Below are 15,792 nucleotides of genomic sequence, written 5' to 3'. Positions count from 1 at the left end.
AGTTAATTTACATGTGTAGAATTTATTCAGAAGTTAGTCGAGCGCAGTGACAGACGCTCCAAGTAACAATGATTTTTCTCTGTACCACAGGCACAAATCAAACACGCCAGCTTGGCATTAGAACATAAGGCGTTGGGTTAAAGTTGAGTTTTTGACGCTTTGTTAGCATCAGACCGTGTTTCAGATCACAACACAGACAAAAAAGAAAAAAGAAAAAAATGATAAAAGGTAAATTTTCCCTTCAGGTTAAATTAAATAAAACAGGTTGAGACATGTCATACAAACTGAAAGCCAAATCTGGCACAGCGCAATCAAAACAGTACATGATGAAGCGAATGATTACTTTTTCTTTGAGTGAAATTAATATAAAATATTTTCTGTAAGAATATAAATCCAATAAATATGTTTTTAATACTGCATTGATAGAAAAATATAATAATCAAAAACCACTAAAATCCACCTCTCACCGAAACCAGAAACATGAGTGCATAGACAATCATAACACACAGAAGGCAGTATCTGCAAATCATCACCATAATGATAAACAGACAACATGGACGACGCAGAGTGAGATCCTCACTGTAGTACTTAAGACAAAATACACATCATTGATGGAAGAATTAAGTGTCAGTGCTGCAGCTGAGCATTGATGTAGTGTCATCTTTAAGACAAACAAGGATGTAAAACTATTTTTGCTGCATGGAAACACAAAGGGTTTCTTTGAAAAGAAATTGTAAGTAAATATTAGTTTGCTTCACTGACAGGTAGAATATTTTAAATTCTCCTGTAACAGTTTGTGAAAGTCATTTAATTGCTACTCCTAAAAGATACCAATATCCTCTGTTCTTCCCAAAACACTTAAGAAGTATCATCAATCAATACAATGTAAGGATTGGACTTATTTCTTCCATTATAATGACTATTACTTCAATTATATTGATGAACATGAAAAAAAAAAAAAAAAAAACGCAGCCGAGTGAGTTTAGCAGTGAAATGTCTTAAGGTACAGAATGAAAACGTATTTAATTCCAAATTGGCTTCACTGTCATCATCTCTCTCTTACTATGGAACATGCAGACCAGAGGCACAGAAATAACTTCACAACTTTCCCTTATACCAACAATATCATTCTAAGTATTCATTTCAAAAGTTTTCAAGTCATTTTGCAGCCCTAGTCATCATTTTAAGACATTAGTGTTCTCCAAACACCAAACGCCCACATAGGGTTAAACAAACAGTCTTTTAACCCTGAGGTTATCACCAGCCATGACTTTCAAACAGTTGTGATCCTGTGAAATATTCAATGACCTGTGGACATCAAGACCAAATCCTACTAAGTAACTTATAATGGAAGAGATAAACAAACAGTAAACACTGTAATATGTAAGATGAGAATGCACAACATCAGATATCTCCCTTTCTGTTCTGCACTACAGCTGTGTGTACCTTCCTCTTCAGTGGTTGAGGGTTCTGGTGGTCTGGTCGGTCAGTGGTGTCAGTGGAGGTGTTGCAGTTGGGGCTCAGTGCTCCTGTAAAGCCCTCTGACAGTGGTAGATCAGGCAGTCGGGCAGGTCGGGGACTGGAGAGCGCAGCCACACGGCCAGCACATCCGCATGCACGCGGCAGTGCATCAGACACGGCTGATCCCGGAGGAGCTGGCAAGCTATGATACCCTCCATACCTGGGTGGGAAGGTGATAAAGGTTACTGACTGTAAAATACAAAGTGTTGGTTGAATAAATGTGTCTACAGCAACACTTGACATGTTGCCATTGCAGGTTATGTCACACATGAAGGCATATCCTACATAATGTTACCATAAAGTGACAGCTCAGCTTTGACATTTCAGTTGGCAAGGTCAAGATCAATGAGACAACCGAGTCTGAGTCAGAGGATAAATGTCTCTTCACCTATGATTTCCACAATATGGAGCTGAAGTTTCTCCTTCAGTACATTCAGAGTGGCTGTGAGAGGTTCTTCTCCGTCACTTATCAGCGTCAGATTTTGCTTTGTATCATGAGAGAACGACAGCCACATCGTTCCGTACTCCTCTGTGGACACCGTCAAAGGTCTGCAGGAAAAACGACACAAAGTAAGTGACTAATGGTCTCTGCACAGCTACACTTTAAATAAAAGCAGAAAAATATGTCACCTGATGAAGCTGGTTAGGGGGAGTTTGTATGAGAACTGCACTTCCTGAGGTGTCCCAACAGGCAATTGGTAAGATACCATCCCGACTACTTCAACATGAACTGAAGGCCTCTTCACAGTCAGGGAAAACTGGTGCATTGCTACACTGTGGCTTGTCACGTCCTCCACTGGACTGTCAGACACACAGGATACCTGAAAATGCAAATGTCCTTTAATATGAAAGACTAATAAGGACAGTATTAGCCTTTGTTAGTAATTATCAGCATGGTATATCACCTGTAGTTGTTCTGAGTCAAGATCTAGTAGTATCTGTCGAATGGCAGCATCAGAGGAGTTGGTAATGAAAACGACTAGCACTAAGGAATCCTCTTTGTGCACATGACAGGCTGAGAGTCCCAGGCTTTGGTTGGAGCACAGAGGAGTGATTTCTGAGCGGCAGAGTTCAGAAAGCTCTGCAGGCAGATGAGAGCTGAGACAAAAGTCTTTAGGGCTGCCTGGGTCTTTGTGTGGAGTGGGATCAGCAGCTACCAAACCATTATCCCCGATGATGAGGGAGGGGTTACTTCCCTTTATGTCACCGTCAGTTGACTCAGCTTCCGTATCACAGGTGCCATTAGTAGTAGCAGGGCCCTGAGAGAGTTCAGATGTCTGCTCAGATGAGGAAATGCCCACTTGTGAGGTGATGTTGGAGTCCAGTAGGTTGTTACACAGAAAGTTATCCACAGCGCTGGGGGCGGAGACAAGGGAATTGGATATTTGTTCAGCGGCACCCGAGGACGAGGCCTGACCTTTGGCTTTTCTTCTGAACCGCTGGGGCGTCGGCTCAGATTTTCCCATCTGTTAGAGGGAAAGATTTATGTTGAAATGTTGTGTTAATAAGATGAGGTCATGTGATAGACAGTGTGAAGAATTCTTTTAATTTCAACTTATAACATGCAAGTAATCTTTTTAAGATTGCATCTTTCCTCCATGTTGTGCAGCCACATCTCAAACAGATAAAAGTGAACCATTAAGAAGAACAAGTAAGCTCACCAGACACACAGAGCTTTGGGAGCTGAGGCCGAAAAACAGAGAAGAAGCCAGTTGTTGTTTTTCTTGATCAGGCTCAGGGGTCGGTGTGGGAGTTGGAGTCTGGCTGTGGGAGCTGTCAGCCTCCGCCTGTTGGCTGGGTGACCTTAGGGGACTCGGTACCTCCACCTGGGCAGCTTCCTCCACAGCCTCCCTCTGCGCCAGATACCCCTCTCTCCCCCACACCCTCTTCACTCCATCCAGCTTCAGAGTTGTAGAGCTGAAGCAAAAAGCGAAGAACCACCAGCGTGAGTTCAAAACAATAAATAAGAATATAATTCTGCCAGCAGAGGTATGCACGCTATGTCCACGTACCTTCCTTTGTGTGAGAGGTCGGTGCTGTCGCCTGACAGACCAGAGCTCATGGACAACAGTGTAGGAGACTGTCTGTCGGCAATGCTGCATGAGGACATGCTGATGGGCAGGGACAGGCCGTATGGCTCCAGGCTCAATGCTGAGGCAGACAACACAGTCAAAACAAGACAGTGCACGTGCTGACAAATGTGCCACAATCTGAAAAGTTTAAACAGTTTTTACCTTTTGCCTGAGCTAGTTCCTCCTGCCGTTGATGGGGAGGCTTATATGGAGCAGCGCCAGCGGCCAATGCTTCCGACACAAATCCATCAAGAAAGGAGAGAGAGGAATCCACCTGGGAACAAATATCATAACGACCACAAGTTTAAACTTCTCCTTTGATAAGGGGGATTGGAGCATTTGGAAAAATTCTGCAGGATTTGCAAATTAAAGATGTCATATGTGAGCACTTACAAATAAACTACGTCTTTATCATTTTTACACATCAACAACGAATTGAAACATTGTATGCACTTAGAATATTACTCTAGCTCTCTACTTGGCTGACTCTTCACCCGATACTTAATGCAGTTCTGTGGTAAACCCCACCCTTCACATCACCCCAGACATGCTAAAACAACTGCAGTGATAACGGCCCAAATGATCCCTTTTATTTTGGAAAATACTGTCATTAATCTAATTGACTGTGTGTCACAAAGGGCAAGTGCGTGCAGGTTTTTTTTTTCCTGATAATACCATCAGATAATGAGCACTTACTCTGCCAGAGAGGAGGAACTACAAAGTGACCTCATCTGCTGTGGCTGCAGGAAGCTAAATCATTTTACAGTGTTTCTGGCATCTTAGTTTCAACACCAAATCAAATAAAATATTTTCATGTTATCAATAATATCAACCATTACAACCATAAAATACATGCACCTCAACAACATTATTGTAATTCTGCAGCCCATGTGTGTTACCTCCAGGGGCTCCAGGCCAGCGTCTTGAGGTAGCACCCTGGCTCGTAGTTCACAGTCTTGGCTGAGATGCTGCAGCTCCTGAGCCCTCTGTCTCAGCACTGTGTCCATCGAGCTGCCATATGTCTCAGAAACCTCCTGAGCGGACTGAAACACCTGCCCCGCCCTCACAGAGCTTGGTCATTGCCAGGAGGACCCAGCTCTTGGTCTCGCTGCTGGTTTGCTTCATGTCCAGCAGCTTTGCCAGCAGCCTCATGACTGTGGCTGGTTCAAGTTCCTCCCTCAGATGAGAGTATTCACCGAGGACCTGAGCACAGCAGAGAGGGGGCAAAACCTCAGTGTATTAAACAGGTAAAGAGGAGTTCTGAATTGTGTCTTACAACAAAGTTTTTATCTGCAATAGATTCATAAATTAGAAACCAACGACTGTATCTCTTTTTGATTTAGGCACTAGAACCCCCTCTGAATGCCTCATGCTCCCAAGCTTTTTTGGTTGTGAACAAAGCAATGTATACTTGTGTCCCCTCGCTAGCAATTGAATAGGTGGTTACTGGTTGTGACTAGTTGAACCAAAGGATGATTTTTCTTTCTATTCTATCTTTATAGGCCTAAAGAGGTCAAAATTATCCAGTATTTCAAAAATACAAACAACAGTTTTTTGTGGTTCCTGCTTCAACCCCTCAGGTTTATCAGGAGACCTCAGAGGTGCAGCTCCCCCCAGGTTGTGAACCACTAGCCCACATCAAACATAAAGGCATTCTTGCCAAAATTCTCTCTCCTGTCTCCAGTGATAATTTCCATACTACAAAGCTGAGACACAGATAAGAAACTGACTTATTTGCCAATCATGTTTACAACATCCTGTGAGTTTCTCAACAGGCACTTCTCATCATCCAAGAGTCCAGTCTTCAGCATGACTTTTATGTTCTGCATCTCTAAACTATGAAATGATCTTCCAGAGGAACTTATATTGCTTCTTAATGGGCTTTTATTTCCTGTAGTTATTCTTAATGTGCACTGTATTTTCATTTCCTCTTTTATTTTCCTACTCTCCCATTTAATGCCTGCAAATTGTAAAGTAATTAGTCTGGTATCCTTCAAACCAATTACTGTATTACTTCTCCTTCTTCTGTGTCTTGCTCTCATTATTATTACATTAGAATTATACAAGCTGCTCATAGTGCTCATTATGCAAACAGCGCTTACCCAGCTGATGACCTGGAGGAAGCGCTGTGGCAGCTTGCCAGGCTCTCCTTGCAGCAAAGAAACATATGAATCCACAGCAAACAGCCTCAGCTTCCTGTCCTCCTCCACAGTGTCAAATCCTATGCCATTAAAGATAAAGTTAGTGTGACAAATCTAAATTACTGAACTGAAATGTCTCAGTACAGGGATACCACAGGCTAAGTCTTACCCTCAGAGAGCAGTTTAAGGAAACTGTTTGGGATGTCAGGCTGCATCATGTCTCCACCCACTGAAAACACTGTGTTCATGGTCTCAATGAACCACTCATTGCCTGGTGCATATGTAGGATGTTTATAGGAAAAAGCAACACAACAAATATGGAGAAACAAGGTATAAAAACACAGAAACACACACAAAAACAGCACATTTTTAAAGGTCTGGATTACTGTTTTTCACCCAAAAGACGAATTTAAATGTTGTACTTGCACTTTACCAGTAGTTTTAATATTAGGAAACTGAGAGATTGAGCTGCAGGTCAGTGGCTTTAACACAGTCCAACAGAGTTATCATTTTTCTCATCTGTGCATGTGTCAGAAGAGTGAATTTGTGAAAAATAAAGTCAATTCATCTTTATAGAAAACAAAGTTTGAGACCCCTTTAAATTGTCAGAAGCAATAAGCCTACCAAGATTGTGATCTTCCCTTTTCTGAAGACCAAATTTATCTTTGTTTGTGCAGGCCTTTAAGACATGTATCACATCAGAAACCATGATAAAGTTATACTGTGAATGATAAGTAATCGATCAGAAACACTGTAGTATGATATGGGTTAAAAAACATTCAGAATTACACATGAGATGTAGTGGATGGGGCTTTTAAGTATGATTTTCTTCTTGGATCAGTGAAGCAATTCGTTTGTGAATAGCAATATTTAGGTCAGTGTTATCCTGTGACTGTGGTTTATTTTTGTAAGGGGTTTCCAGTTTTCAAGCTGCATGAGGTAAATGAATGTACATTTAACACTGGGCACTGTCACACTTTTAAGGATATTTTTCTGCCAGTTCTGCCACCTTCCCCACAAGGTCAATAGTAGTGTAGTCATCCGTATTGCTGTGCAGAAACTCCAGCATCTTCTCGACAATAACGGTGACATTCTGGGCGTTAGTGATCCGAAAGAGCAACTCCAGTGTCTACAAGAGAACAGAGATCGCACCAAATCCTGTAAATTTATTATATCTATGACACCGAAAATCCAGACTACATCAGTCTCTGCCTCACCTCACGCTTGATGATGAGGTCAGGGTGATCAAGACACTCTATGATGGTCATCTGATGCTGCAGGGCCAGTTTGGGATCCTGCTGGACCACGTAGGTGAGGGCCTTCAAGCCTAAAAAATACCAAATAAATAGGGTTTATAAATGAAATTTTAATTGTCAGTGGAGAAAAACTATGTATATTAAATCATGTTTTCTTTGGATCTTACCCAGATATTTGAGATTTATCTTCGGTGACAGAACAAAGTTACCAATGCACTTTGCAGCTTTTTCCAAAAGGTCAGATTTGGGATGAATTGTGTAAATACATTTGACACACTCATATAATATTGCTGGAAATAAAGAGAGATGTATATAAGTGGTGGATTCAATTATTCAAATGATTTCAAACAATCACATTTACTAGAAATGCTTCTCTAAACGAGACATACCATAGGTGATGTTATGATTCATCTCTGCTCTTCGTAAAGACTCGTCGAGGACCTCATACATGATCTCGCTTGTACTGTGAACACAGGACAGACTCATAAAATTGATTTCTAAGAATCTGTTGTCAGAGCACAGCCATGGGATAACATAAACAGCCAGTTCATGCAAAGACAGAATACGTAATATTTACCTCTGGTCATTTTTTCCAAGTAAGGACAGTATTCTGAGAAGCTGGATTTGAAGCCATGGGGCAGGAACACTGTGATAGTTAAAATCCATGGGCAGCTTTCCTCCCACCACCTGCTTCAGTATGGTGACAAAACTTGCTGTTAAATCCTTATAACCCTCTGGATTCTCCTGTAAAAAAAAAGAAACATATGTCATAGAAGTAGATTACACACCATATTTGATCAAACCAGGGTGTCTGTATAAGGTTTTATCAATAAACACAGATAACAAGAAAAAAAATCACCTGGATCATCTGTAAGTAGATGTGCAGTGAAGCTGTCATAACACCAGGATCCTTGTCACACAGAGCTTTGCGAAACTTGTTGTGGATGTGTTGGACTTGGTTTGGTGCTATCAGGTAGAATTTGTACAGTGCCAGAACTGCTTTTCGTCGAATGATTTCTCTACAAATATGATATGCAAAACACTTCATAAATGTAATCATTATGTAAATCCTAACATTCAAGCTAATTTTACATTCTTCATTTACCATATAAATGACAGGAACAGGTAACTAACTGAGCAGGAAAGGCAACAAACATTTCTTACTTTGGGTGATTAAGTTTCTCCTCTACCAGAGGAAGGATCGCAGGTATCATATCTTTGGGGAACATCTGGCTGACGACAGTTAGAGCCATGCACACTTCAATAAGGTTTGTGCTCTGAAGATCCTGCAAACACAAAATCCATCATCATCCCTTATTCCTGTTCAAACTCAAGATGGCAGATGCTGTAAAAACACCCACCTTTAACACAGTGTTCACCAGAAGAAGAAGCAGCTCATGACTTTCGTTCAGAAACAGAGACACAGCGAGGTAACCTGAAAATCGCACAGAAAAATGCTTTTGCCTGAGGTAGTGCTGTTTCATAGTTACATCAAAAAATTGCTGTGATGACAAATGAAGAAGGCTCTCAAAAATCACTGGTTTAAAAACTGGAAAAGCTATGAATCATGCTCCTTGTGCAGAGACTCAGTGAGTAATGCAGAACCACTGGGTAAGGATTCTCAGGAATGACTGAGCTTTTAAGCTAAAAGAACATACCGACTCTTTTCTCCAGAACAGTGCCTTGTTGAGCCAGTTTAATGGCATGAATATAGCTGAAGGAAGCCTCATAACCCAGGCTTTCACAGTAGATTGCTCTCACCATTAGCTCCTTCATCTGCCTCTGAATCAGATTATGACACAAAAAAGAAATAAACACATCAATAGGTTTCAGGACTTATTTGAATAATTTGGTTTCATGTGCAAAACCAAACTGGAAAATCAGAGGGGCCGCACCATGGAGGTGTTGGGGGAGGACACCTGTTCTTTGATAGATGCCAGTTCACGCTGAATAAGTTTCTCTTCCTCCTGAACAGGAGAAACAAAGAAGGAAAGATAATAAAAACAAATGTAAGAGGTAAAAGAAACATACTTCAGTTTATTTATATATCAGGATTTCATCATCATGATGTCTATGTCACACATTGAACATTGAACTGTCCGCATCTTGATAAAGGCTGTTGGACATAGCAGGGGCAACAGTGTGAATAAGGTCAGGAATTTATCATTCTATCCTTGGCAAGATGGTATGTTAAATATATAAATATACTGGCATTCTGTCGGTAAATCAAACCAAAATATTTGATACACTATATATACACCCCAAAGACTGTCTGAAGTATATCATGCTAGTGCACAATGCACACCACGTTGTAGGAATTTGAGATCGGCAGTCCATCACAGTGAACATTAGCTGTGTTAGTGCTGCAGTTGCAAAAACTGCCTATTGGCAGCATCCCTCTGAACATCTTGACTGTCTGAGCTCATCACAAGCACATGAACGCACCAACAAGGACAGCTTTTAAAACAGTGCAATCCCTGTTTATTCTCATGATAATGACACAGCAGAAACGAGTGAATATCTGTTAAACAGTCTAAAACATAGTAACGTACCGGATACTTGGCGTACAATAATAAAAAACTGTAGTTACAAAACACAAACACACCTTCTGGAGTTAGCACAGTCAGCTTAGCAAGCTAACGCCAAAGCATATCATCATAAACAGACTTTAAGTCATGTTGTTTCACATGAGCTCCAGTTTTAAAGGACAGACTCACATGTTTGGACGTTAGCTCGGTGATTCCTCTGATGAGGTTTCCGAGTTTGGAGGTGGAGGACAGTTTCGCAGATCCAGGCTGAGAGTCTAAAGACAGGAGGCTGGGCAGAGCTGTCAGTGTCTTCTCCACAACATCGCTCATTTTGGCAGCGAGAAGCGGATGCGGCAGCAGGTTTCTTCCTTCAAAAACACACTTATTAAATCATCTGTCCATCCCAGTGAGACTCTCTTACACTGAGACAGTGAACGTTGCCTATTAAACACTTAAAAAGATCACAAGAGGTGAAATGCTAGCATGCCAGTCGGCCATTGTTTTGATTCAGCAGCAACAGCCGAAGGCTTGTTCATGACGTCACTTCCCTTTGAATTTGAAAAACTTTATTAAAAACCTTAAACCAAAACAGTGGTAGTAATTTAGCTACAAAATAAGTGTAAAACTGTAAGGTAAGAAAAAGAACAATAATGAAACTGCTACAGTTGTGATATTCAAAACTCAGTTTATTATGTTTGTAATATTTTTGATAAACAGTCCCTTGTATAACTGTACACTAAACTACAATAAAATAATTACAGTAAATATGAAATTACAGCCATTGGACAACTGCATGAAAAGGAGTGGATTCTAAGAATTGAAACATGTTTTTTATATGTATTTATATATTAGTATTTAGATATCTAGTGGGGGATCACAGGTTCAGGGTGTCTGCAGTGACTGAATGTGCACATCGAGCAGTGAGTGGCATCTACAGCTGGAAACAAACAGAGATGAGAGGTAAACCATATTTTAAGGTCATGGGGTTGAAAATAAACATCATACATTGAAGGTTTACCTTTAAATGTGCTTTCTTACATTAGGATAATATTGGCAGGTGGGTTGCTGTCAAGAATGTAGAATAAAAAATACATGAATTTGCTGTCTATTTCCATCTGTAATAAACTACAAATGACCCTTTTTGGTCATAAAGTTTTACGCTATTCATTTGTATGCAATGTTATTTTTAATTGCTGCAGACTAACTAATACAGACTCATTTCTGCAAGCCAATCTAATCATCCTCACTCCAATCCCTCATTTTCCAATATTTCTCATTTACAGAGAAGTCACATATACCCATCCTCCTCTCTCTCTCTCAGTCTGTGGCATGACTGAGACTAGCCCAATGAAGCTGAGGCCTTCAAATAAACCTCACTGCTTCTCCTGCAGATGTATTTTGTTTCCTTGTGTCCCATTTTCTTCCACTTTCCTCCATTTTTTTTTGTGCAGAAAAACAAATAAATAAACAAGTAATGTCCTTTATGTGGGCACATACAATACATCACTTTATTGTATCACTTCTATCCTAGACTGATGCTAGTCACTACCAATTATATTTTCTGCAATATACATTTTACATCTTAAGTTGTAACCATAAGTTTTCTTTCAATCATACTGTAATACAAGCGTGCCATTTGGTTTAATTACTCTCTGACATATGTAAATCTACCCTTTGAGACTGGAGTATATACAATGCTATTAATATGCTCTTTGTACAACCAAGACTGAGTCTCTATCTCTGTGATTGTACTCTAGCAAACAGAAATATCGGTGTGTCTTCAGTAGGTCTGTCTACCATTTAATTCTCTGTGTCTTCATCCTTAAGCCCAGATCTGTAAATAGAGAAACAGCAGCCATTACACGATGTCACAACAAAGGTATTTTCAGACTGAAATGTTGTGAGATCAGACTACGATAACAGGCATCTCATACCCGAAGAGTGTGGTCCCAGGAACCTGTGCAGAAGGCGGTCCCATCTGGGGAGACTCTCAGTGTACTGACACGGTTCTCATGTCCAAACAGAATAGACACCCGTGTTCCTTTGAGAACATCCCAAACATTTATGGTGTAGTCGTTGTAGCCACCAAACAGTAGCCGGCCTACAAAAAAAAAGAAAGAAAAAGAGAGAGATAGAGTAGAACAGTATGTAAAAGCAATATCTTCAACCTCAGGAAAAGCTGAGTAGCCATGAACTTGCCTTTGAAACATTCAAGATAATCCTGAAAGGAAATGTGTGCATGTCTTACCACTGAGAGAGAAATCAACACTGGAAACCCCAAATATGATGCTCTCTTTGGAATAAATAGCCACTTCTCTGTCTGCCCTTAAGTCATACAGGCGGCACTGAAACAAAAAGGTCAGTGTTTGAATCTTCAGCAGAGTTTTAAATGCACAGATTACCAAGAGCCAAGTGAAGTAAATAACAGGAGCCTCTCTGGGGCCAGTTTAAAGGAACAATTTGACAGTTTGGGGAATAAAGTTATTTGCTTTCTTTCTTCTGAGAAATTTCACACATTTGTTTTTATGTAGATGAAACAAATGACATATAGCGTGTTAAACACTGAGCTTTAGAGGTGCTGGTAGGTGGATTTTGTTACATTCAGACAGAGCCAGGCCAGCTGTTTCCTCCTGTTTCCAGTCTTTATGCTAAGCTAACCAGCTACTGGTGGTGGCTTCATATTTACCATCCAGAGACTCATCTAACTCTTGACAAGAAAACAAATAAGCATATTTCCCAAAATGTTGAATTATTCCTTTAAGAACAAACAAGTGTGTAATATCTGATACGTACTGTGGCATCATCTGAGCCAGATGCAAATGCATCTCCACTGGGATAGTATCTATAAGAAAGAGAGACAGCCACAGTTTTGAACAAATTAGTCTGTTAATGTGTAGGATTTGAATATATTTGACTTTTAGTGAATTTCAGTGGTAGCATGAAAAAGATTCTGGGGCTGAGAATGAATGGGCCAAAAGTAAAACATAGATAAAATCAGTTTTCTCCAGGATTGTCTCCTTTTTTTTTAACATATATGCTTATCTCTACACTTACAACAGAACTCAAATTTGACAGAGCCATTTTAAGATAATCACTTACCGCACACTATTTATATCTGATTCATGAGTTTCAAAGGATTGAATACACTGTCCTGAGCGCATGTCCCACACATTGGCCTTCTTATCACAACCCTGCAGTAATAAAAAATCATGTAAGTAATTCAGTAAAGTTGAAACAGTGATAATAAGAAGTGAAACTGAGGAACAAGCCTCCTCACCCCTGAAACAAATGTGTTTCCGGTCTCGGAGGGGGCCAGGTCCAGACACAGCACGTCTGCTGCGTGTCCATGGAAACTCTGCAACAGCTGCCCACTCTCAACATCCCATAATGCACAGGTACCGTCCCCACTGGACGTCAGGATCTTTAACACAAGCAGACGAGGAGGAGGCAGAATAACGGCTGTTCTGGAGTTCAGTAAAAGTCGATGTGGGCTAACACACAGCTATAAATGGATTGTCTTTGCTGTGTGAAACATCATGTGACCAGGACATCAAACCAGGAGCAACTGGCTGCTGTGAATTATTAACAAAGTGGGGAAGCTCCTTTCACTCGAATATGGAAGGCAGTGATTTCTGATTAATAATGAGAGAGAAATAGTGATGCAGCTGTATTTGCAGGAACCTAAATTCCTATTAAATCTGAAGCAGAACATGAAAATGTGCGACTATGGTTTTCCTAAATATGTATTTTCCTGTGTTGCTTTTGTGTAATTATTTATTTATTTATTTATTGTGCACTGGCAGTAGCCTCACCTGCATGTCTGAGTTGGTGAAGCTACAGGCAGACAGGTAGTTTGTGTGCATGGCCACTGACTTCTTCTTCGCAGCCAAGTTCTCATTCTTGTCCAGGGACAGAGGATAAACTGAGCATTTGTTGTCCAGGCCCCTGTGACAGAAAACAATCCCAATTTGTGATGAATAAATAAACAAATAAATAAATACACCACATCTGGTCCATCATCAGTAGTAAGACACTCACCCGCAGGCCACAGCACACCCAGAGGGGGCGTAGGCGCAGGCCATCACCCAGGTGCAAGGCATTGTCACAGCGTGCTCCTAATAAACATCAAAAGACAAAGCTGCATGAGCGGCACCGGGGCAGGGAGATGAATCAAATTCATTAAGCATTAATCCTTAATCATAAAAAGGGGACCCACTGGACAGGTTCTGTATCCCTTATAGTGCGCTGTAGAAATGTGGAAATTCTCTGTGATATTGTGAGCTATCATGAGTACTCCTCCTTGCCATGATAATTCATTAATTTGATTTTCTACATGATATTGGCGACAGTGAAATTCTCAATTATTACCAGAAGAATTAATTTTTTATTTTTATAATCTATGAACATGTATTTTTGCTTTCATTGTGTCTAATTTCTGCTGTGTTTTTGTAGTGAAAATGTCACAGTTACTTTCATGTACCCAAATACACTCAGTGACCTTCAGGTATCTAATTTTTCCTGACACCGCTCACAGGAGGGAAAAACAATGTGCACCTGAGGGAAGGATTTATCTCCCTTGGCAGAAACTAATTATTTGTTAAACTTACTATCTGTTCAAGGGTCACAAAATGATTGTGTTACACAAAAGTTTGTTTATTTTTCTAACTTTGTTTTATACTTTGCTATTTGTCTTATGAAATACCAAATACTAAACACTAATTATCATCCCTGCAGACCTAATAAAATCCTAAAACAAGCTGAGGAAGCTGGGAAAATCACTTTGCTTACTACTTGTGTTTGCACTATAAGACACTAGAGACATACTAGATTGTAATAGCTTATTTTTGAGAAGCTACAAGCCAACAAGATGGGAAACCACTTTTTAGACAATAGTTAAGCATGTTCATAGCTGAAACACTGGTTTGTCAAAAGCTTGTGGATGTAATAAGAATGAGCAAATTGTGAAAGTACCTTTAAATATCTCCTGATGATTTTCATTTTGTAATAAAATACACAGTACATTGAAAAAGGCAGTTACCTTGTTGGTGGTGAAAGCATCCCATACAATCACTTTTCCATCCTGTGGAGAAATTTAAACAACCACTGTGAACACATTCATACTGTTGATTATGTCATTAATTATAAACTGATTTGACTGTCAGGTGCAAGGTAGAAAATCAGCTCTGACAGCATAAAACTCAGACCTGTGAGGAGCTGACGATCCTCCTCTTGTCCTTACACCAGTCCATACACAGAACTTTGTTGCCGTGTCCCTTCAGAGTTCTCCGGGTCTTCATGACAAACTGACCCAGTCCCTCCACCTTCTCTGCCACCTGATGTACTGCACACACACACACACACACACTGTACATTACATAAAACTTAATACTGTAAACACCTTTGATTAATATTGCTAGCAGCAATAAGGATTAAACTACAATAGGCCTATGATAAATGGAATGGTATATTGAATTAATCTTTGTGTAATCTGTCTTGCCATCAAATAGCTCCTATGAGCATCTTCTAAGACATACACTACAAATAACCTGTTTCTAGATTTTCACATTTTAATTCAACATCTCTACTAGTACCATATTTCTGAGACATGATTGGGCAAAACCACTAGAAATGGATGGAAGCACTGGACTTTAAAATGGGGAAGCAAACAAACATCCTGTCAAATCTGGGGTAACGTGAGGCCAGTCAGATCAATAATCACTTTCGACAAATTCACATCCCCCGTGAAAGTGGCCGATATTTGACCTCTCGCAGAAATACGTAAGGCTATTTCTGTACAATTTTTTTGCTTGTTATTTGTTCCGTCACGGTGTAAAACGCAGGGGTGAATCAAGGCCTCTCCATTTTCAGCACTCACGCTCGACATCGTGCAGCTTCGCTCTTTCCTCCTCCAGCTTCGACTTCAGCGTCTCCGATTCCGTTTTGAGATGGGCCAGAGTCTCATTCAGCTGTACCTCCTGTGTCGCCATTTCAGGAATTGGAGGGGATCTCATATATATTTTCCTTTGTGCAGGCAGCGATCGGCAGCGAAAAGGCTTAAAGCAGAGCTAACAGCTGATGCTGCTGTCATGACGTCAGAGGGAGAAGATGCTCCTCCAGTTTCCAGGGAGGAGGAGGAGGGGGGAGGGAGGAGGAGGATCCTGTATCCTGGTGATGCTGCCGCTCCGCACGGGTTGCATCCTCAGCAACACACGGCCTCGAGTACTGTGCGGCTAAATAATGCATTTTCATTTCCGTCGACATGGAAAAAAAAACA

At 40.5% G+C, this 15,792-nt stretch overlaps 2 protein-coding genes across 2 annotated transcripts; both read right to left on the bottom strand.

Annotated features, from left to right (window-relative positions):
• Window positions 1–2: 2 nt before the first annotated feature.
• On the bottom strand, window positions 3–10,046 carry ap4e1 (adaptor related protein complex 4 subunit epsilon 1). Its single transcript, XM_018666349.2, is given in 22 exon segments — window positions 3–1,681; window positions 1,910–2,070; window positions 2,152–2,342; window positions 2,427–2,987; window positions 3,183–3,438; window positions 3,534–3,672; window positions 3,756–3,867; window positions 4,493–4,660; window positions 4,662–4,796; window positions 5,696–5,814; window positions 5,904–6,016; window positions 6,724–6,863; window positions 6,952–7,061; window positions 7,158–7,280; window positions 7,380–7,453; window positions 7,568–7,734; window positions 7,850–8,009; window positions 8,155–8,276; window positions 8,352–8,425; window positions 8,649–8,772; window positions 8,886–8,957; window positions 9,708–10,046. Coding segments are annotated over 22 exon segments (3,423 nt in total). The 5' UTR covers window positions 9,849–10,046; the 3' UTR covers window positions 3–1,520.
• Window positions 10,047–10,183: 137 nt separating this feature from the next.
• On the bottom strand, window positions 10,184–15,649 carry gnb5a (guanine nucleotide binding protein (G protein), beta 5a). The gene is made up of 11 exons (XM_018666348.2): window positions 15,394–15,649; window positions 14,723–14,859; window positions 14,557–14,598; window positions 13,557–13,633; window positions 13,331–13,463; window positions 12,796–12,939; window positions 12,618–12,709; window positions 12,312–12,360; window positions 11,767–11,863; window positions 11,453–11,619; window positions 10,184–11,352 (listed from the first exon to the last, which is right to left on the bottom strand). Exons 1-11 carry the CDS (start codon window positions 15,527–15,529, stop codon window positions 11,341–11,343), a joined length of 1,086 nt encoding a protein of 361 aa, XP_018521864.1. The 5' UTR covers window positions 15,530–15,649; the 3' UTR covers window positions 10,184–11,340.
• Between the last annotated feature and the right edge of the window lie 143 nt (window positions 15,650–15,792).

The sequence above is a fragment of the Lates calcarifer genome, linkage group LG10 (genome assembly GCF_001640805.2).
Source record: "Lates calcarifer isolate ASB-BC8 linkage group LG10, TLL_Latcal_v3, whole genome shotgun sequence".
In the NCBI taxonomy this organism is placed as follows: Eukaryota; Metazoa; Chordata; class Actinopteri; family Centropomidae; genus Lates; species Lates calcarifer.
The sequence above is the reverse complement of the archived record's forward strand: the minus strand, read 5'-3'. Positions and strand labels throughout refer to the sequence as shown.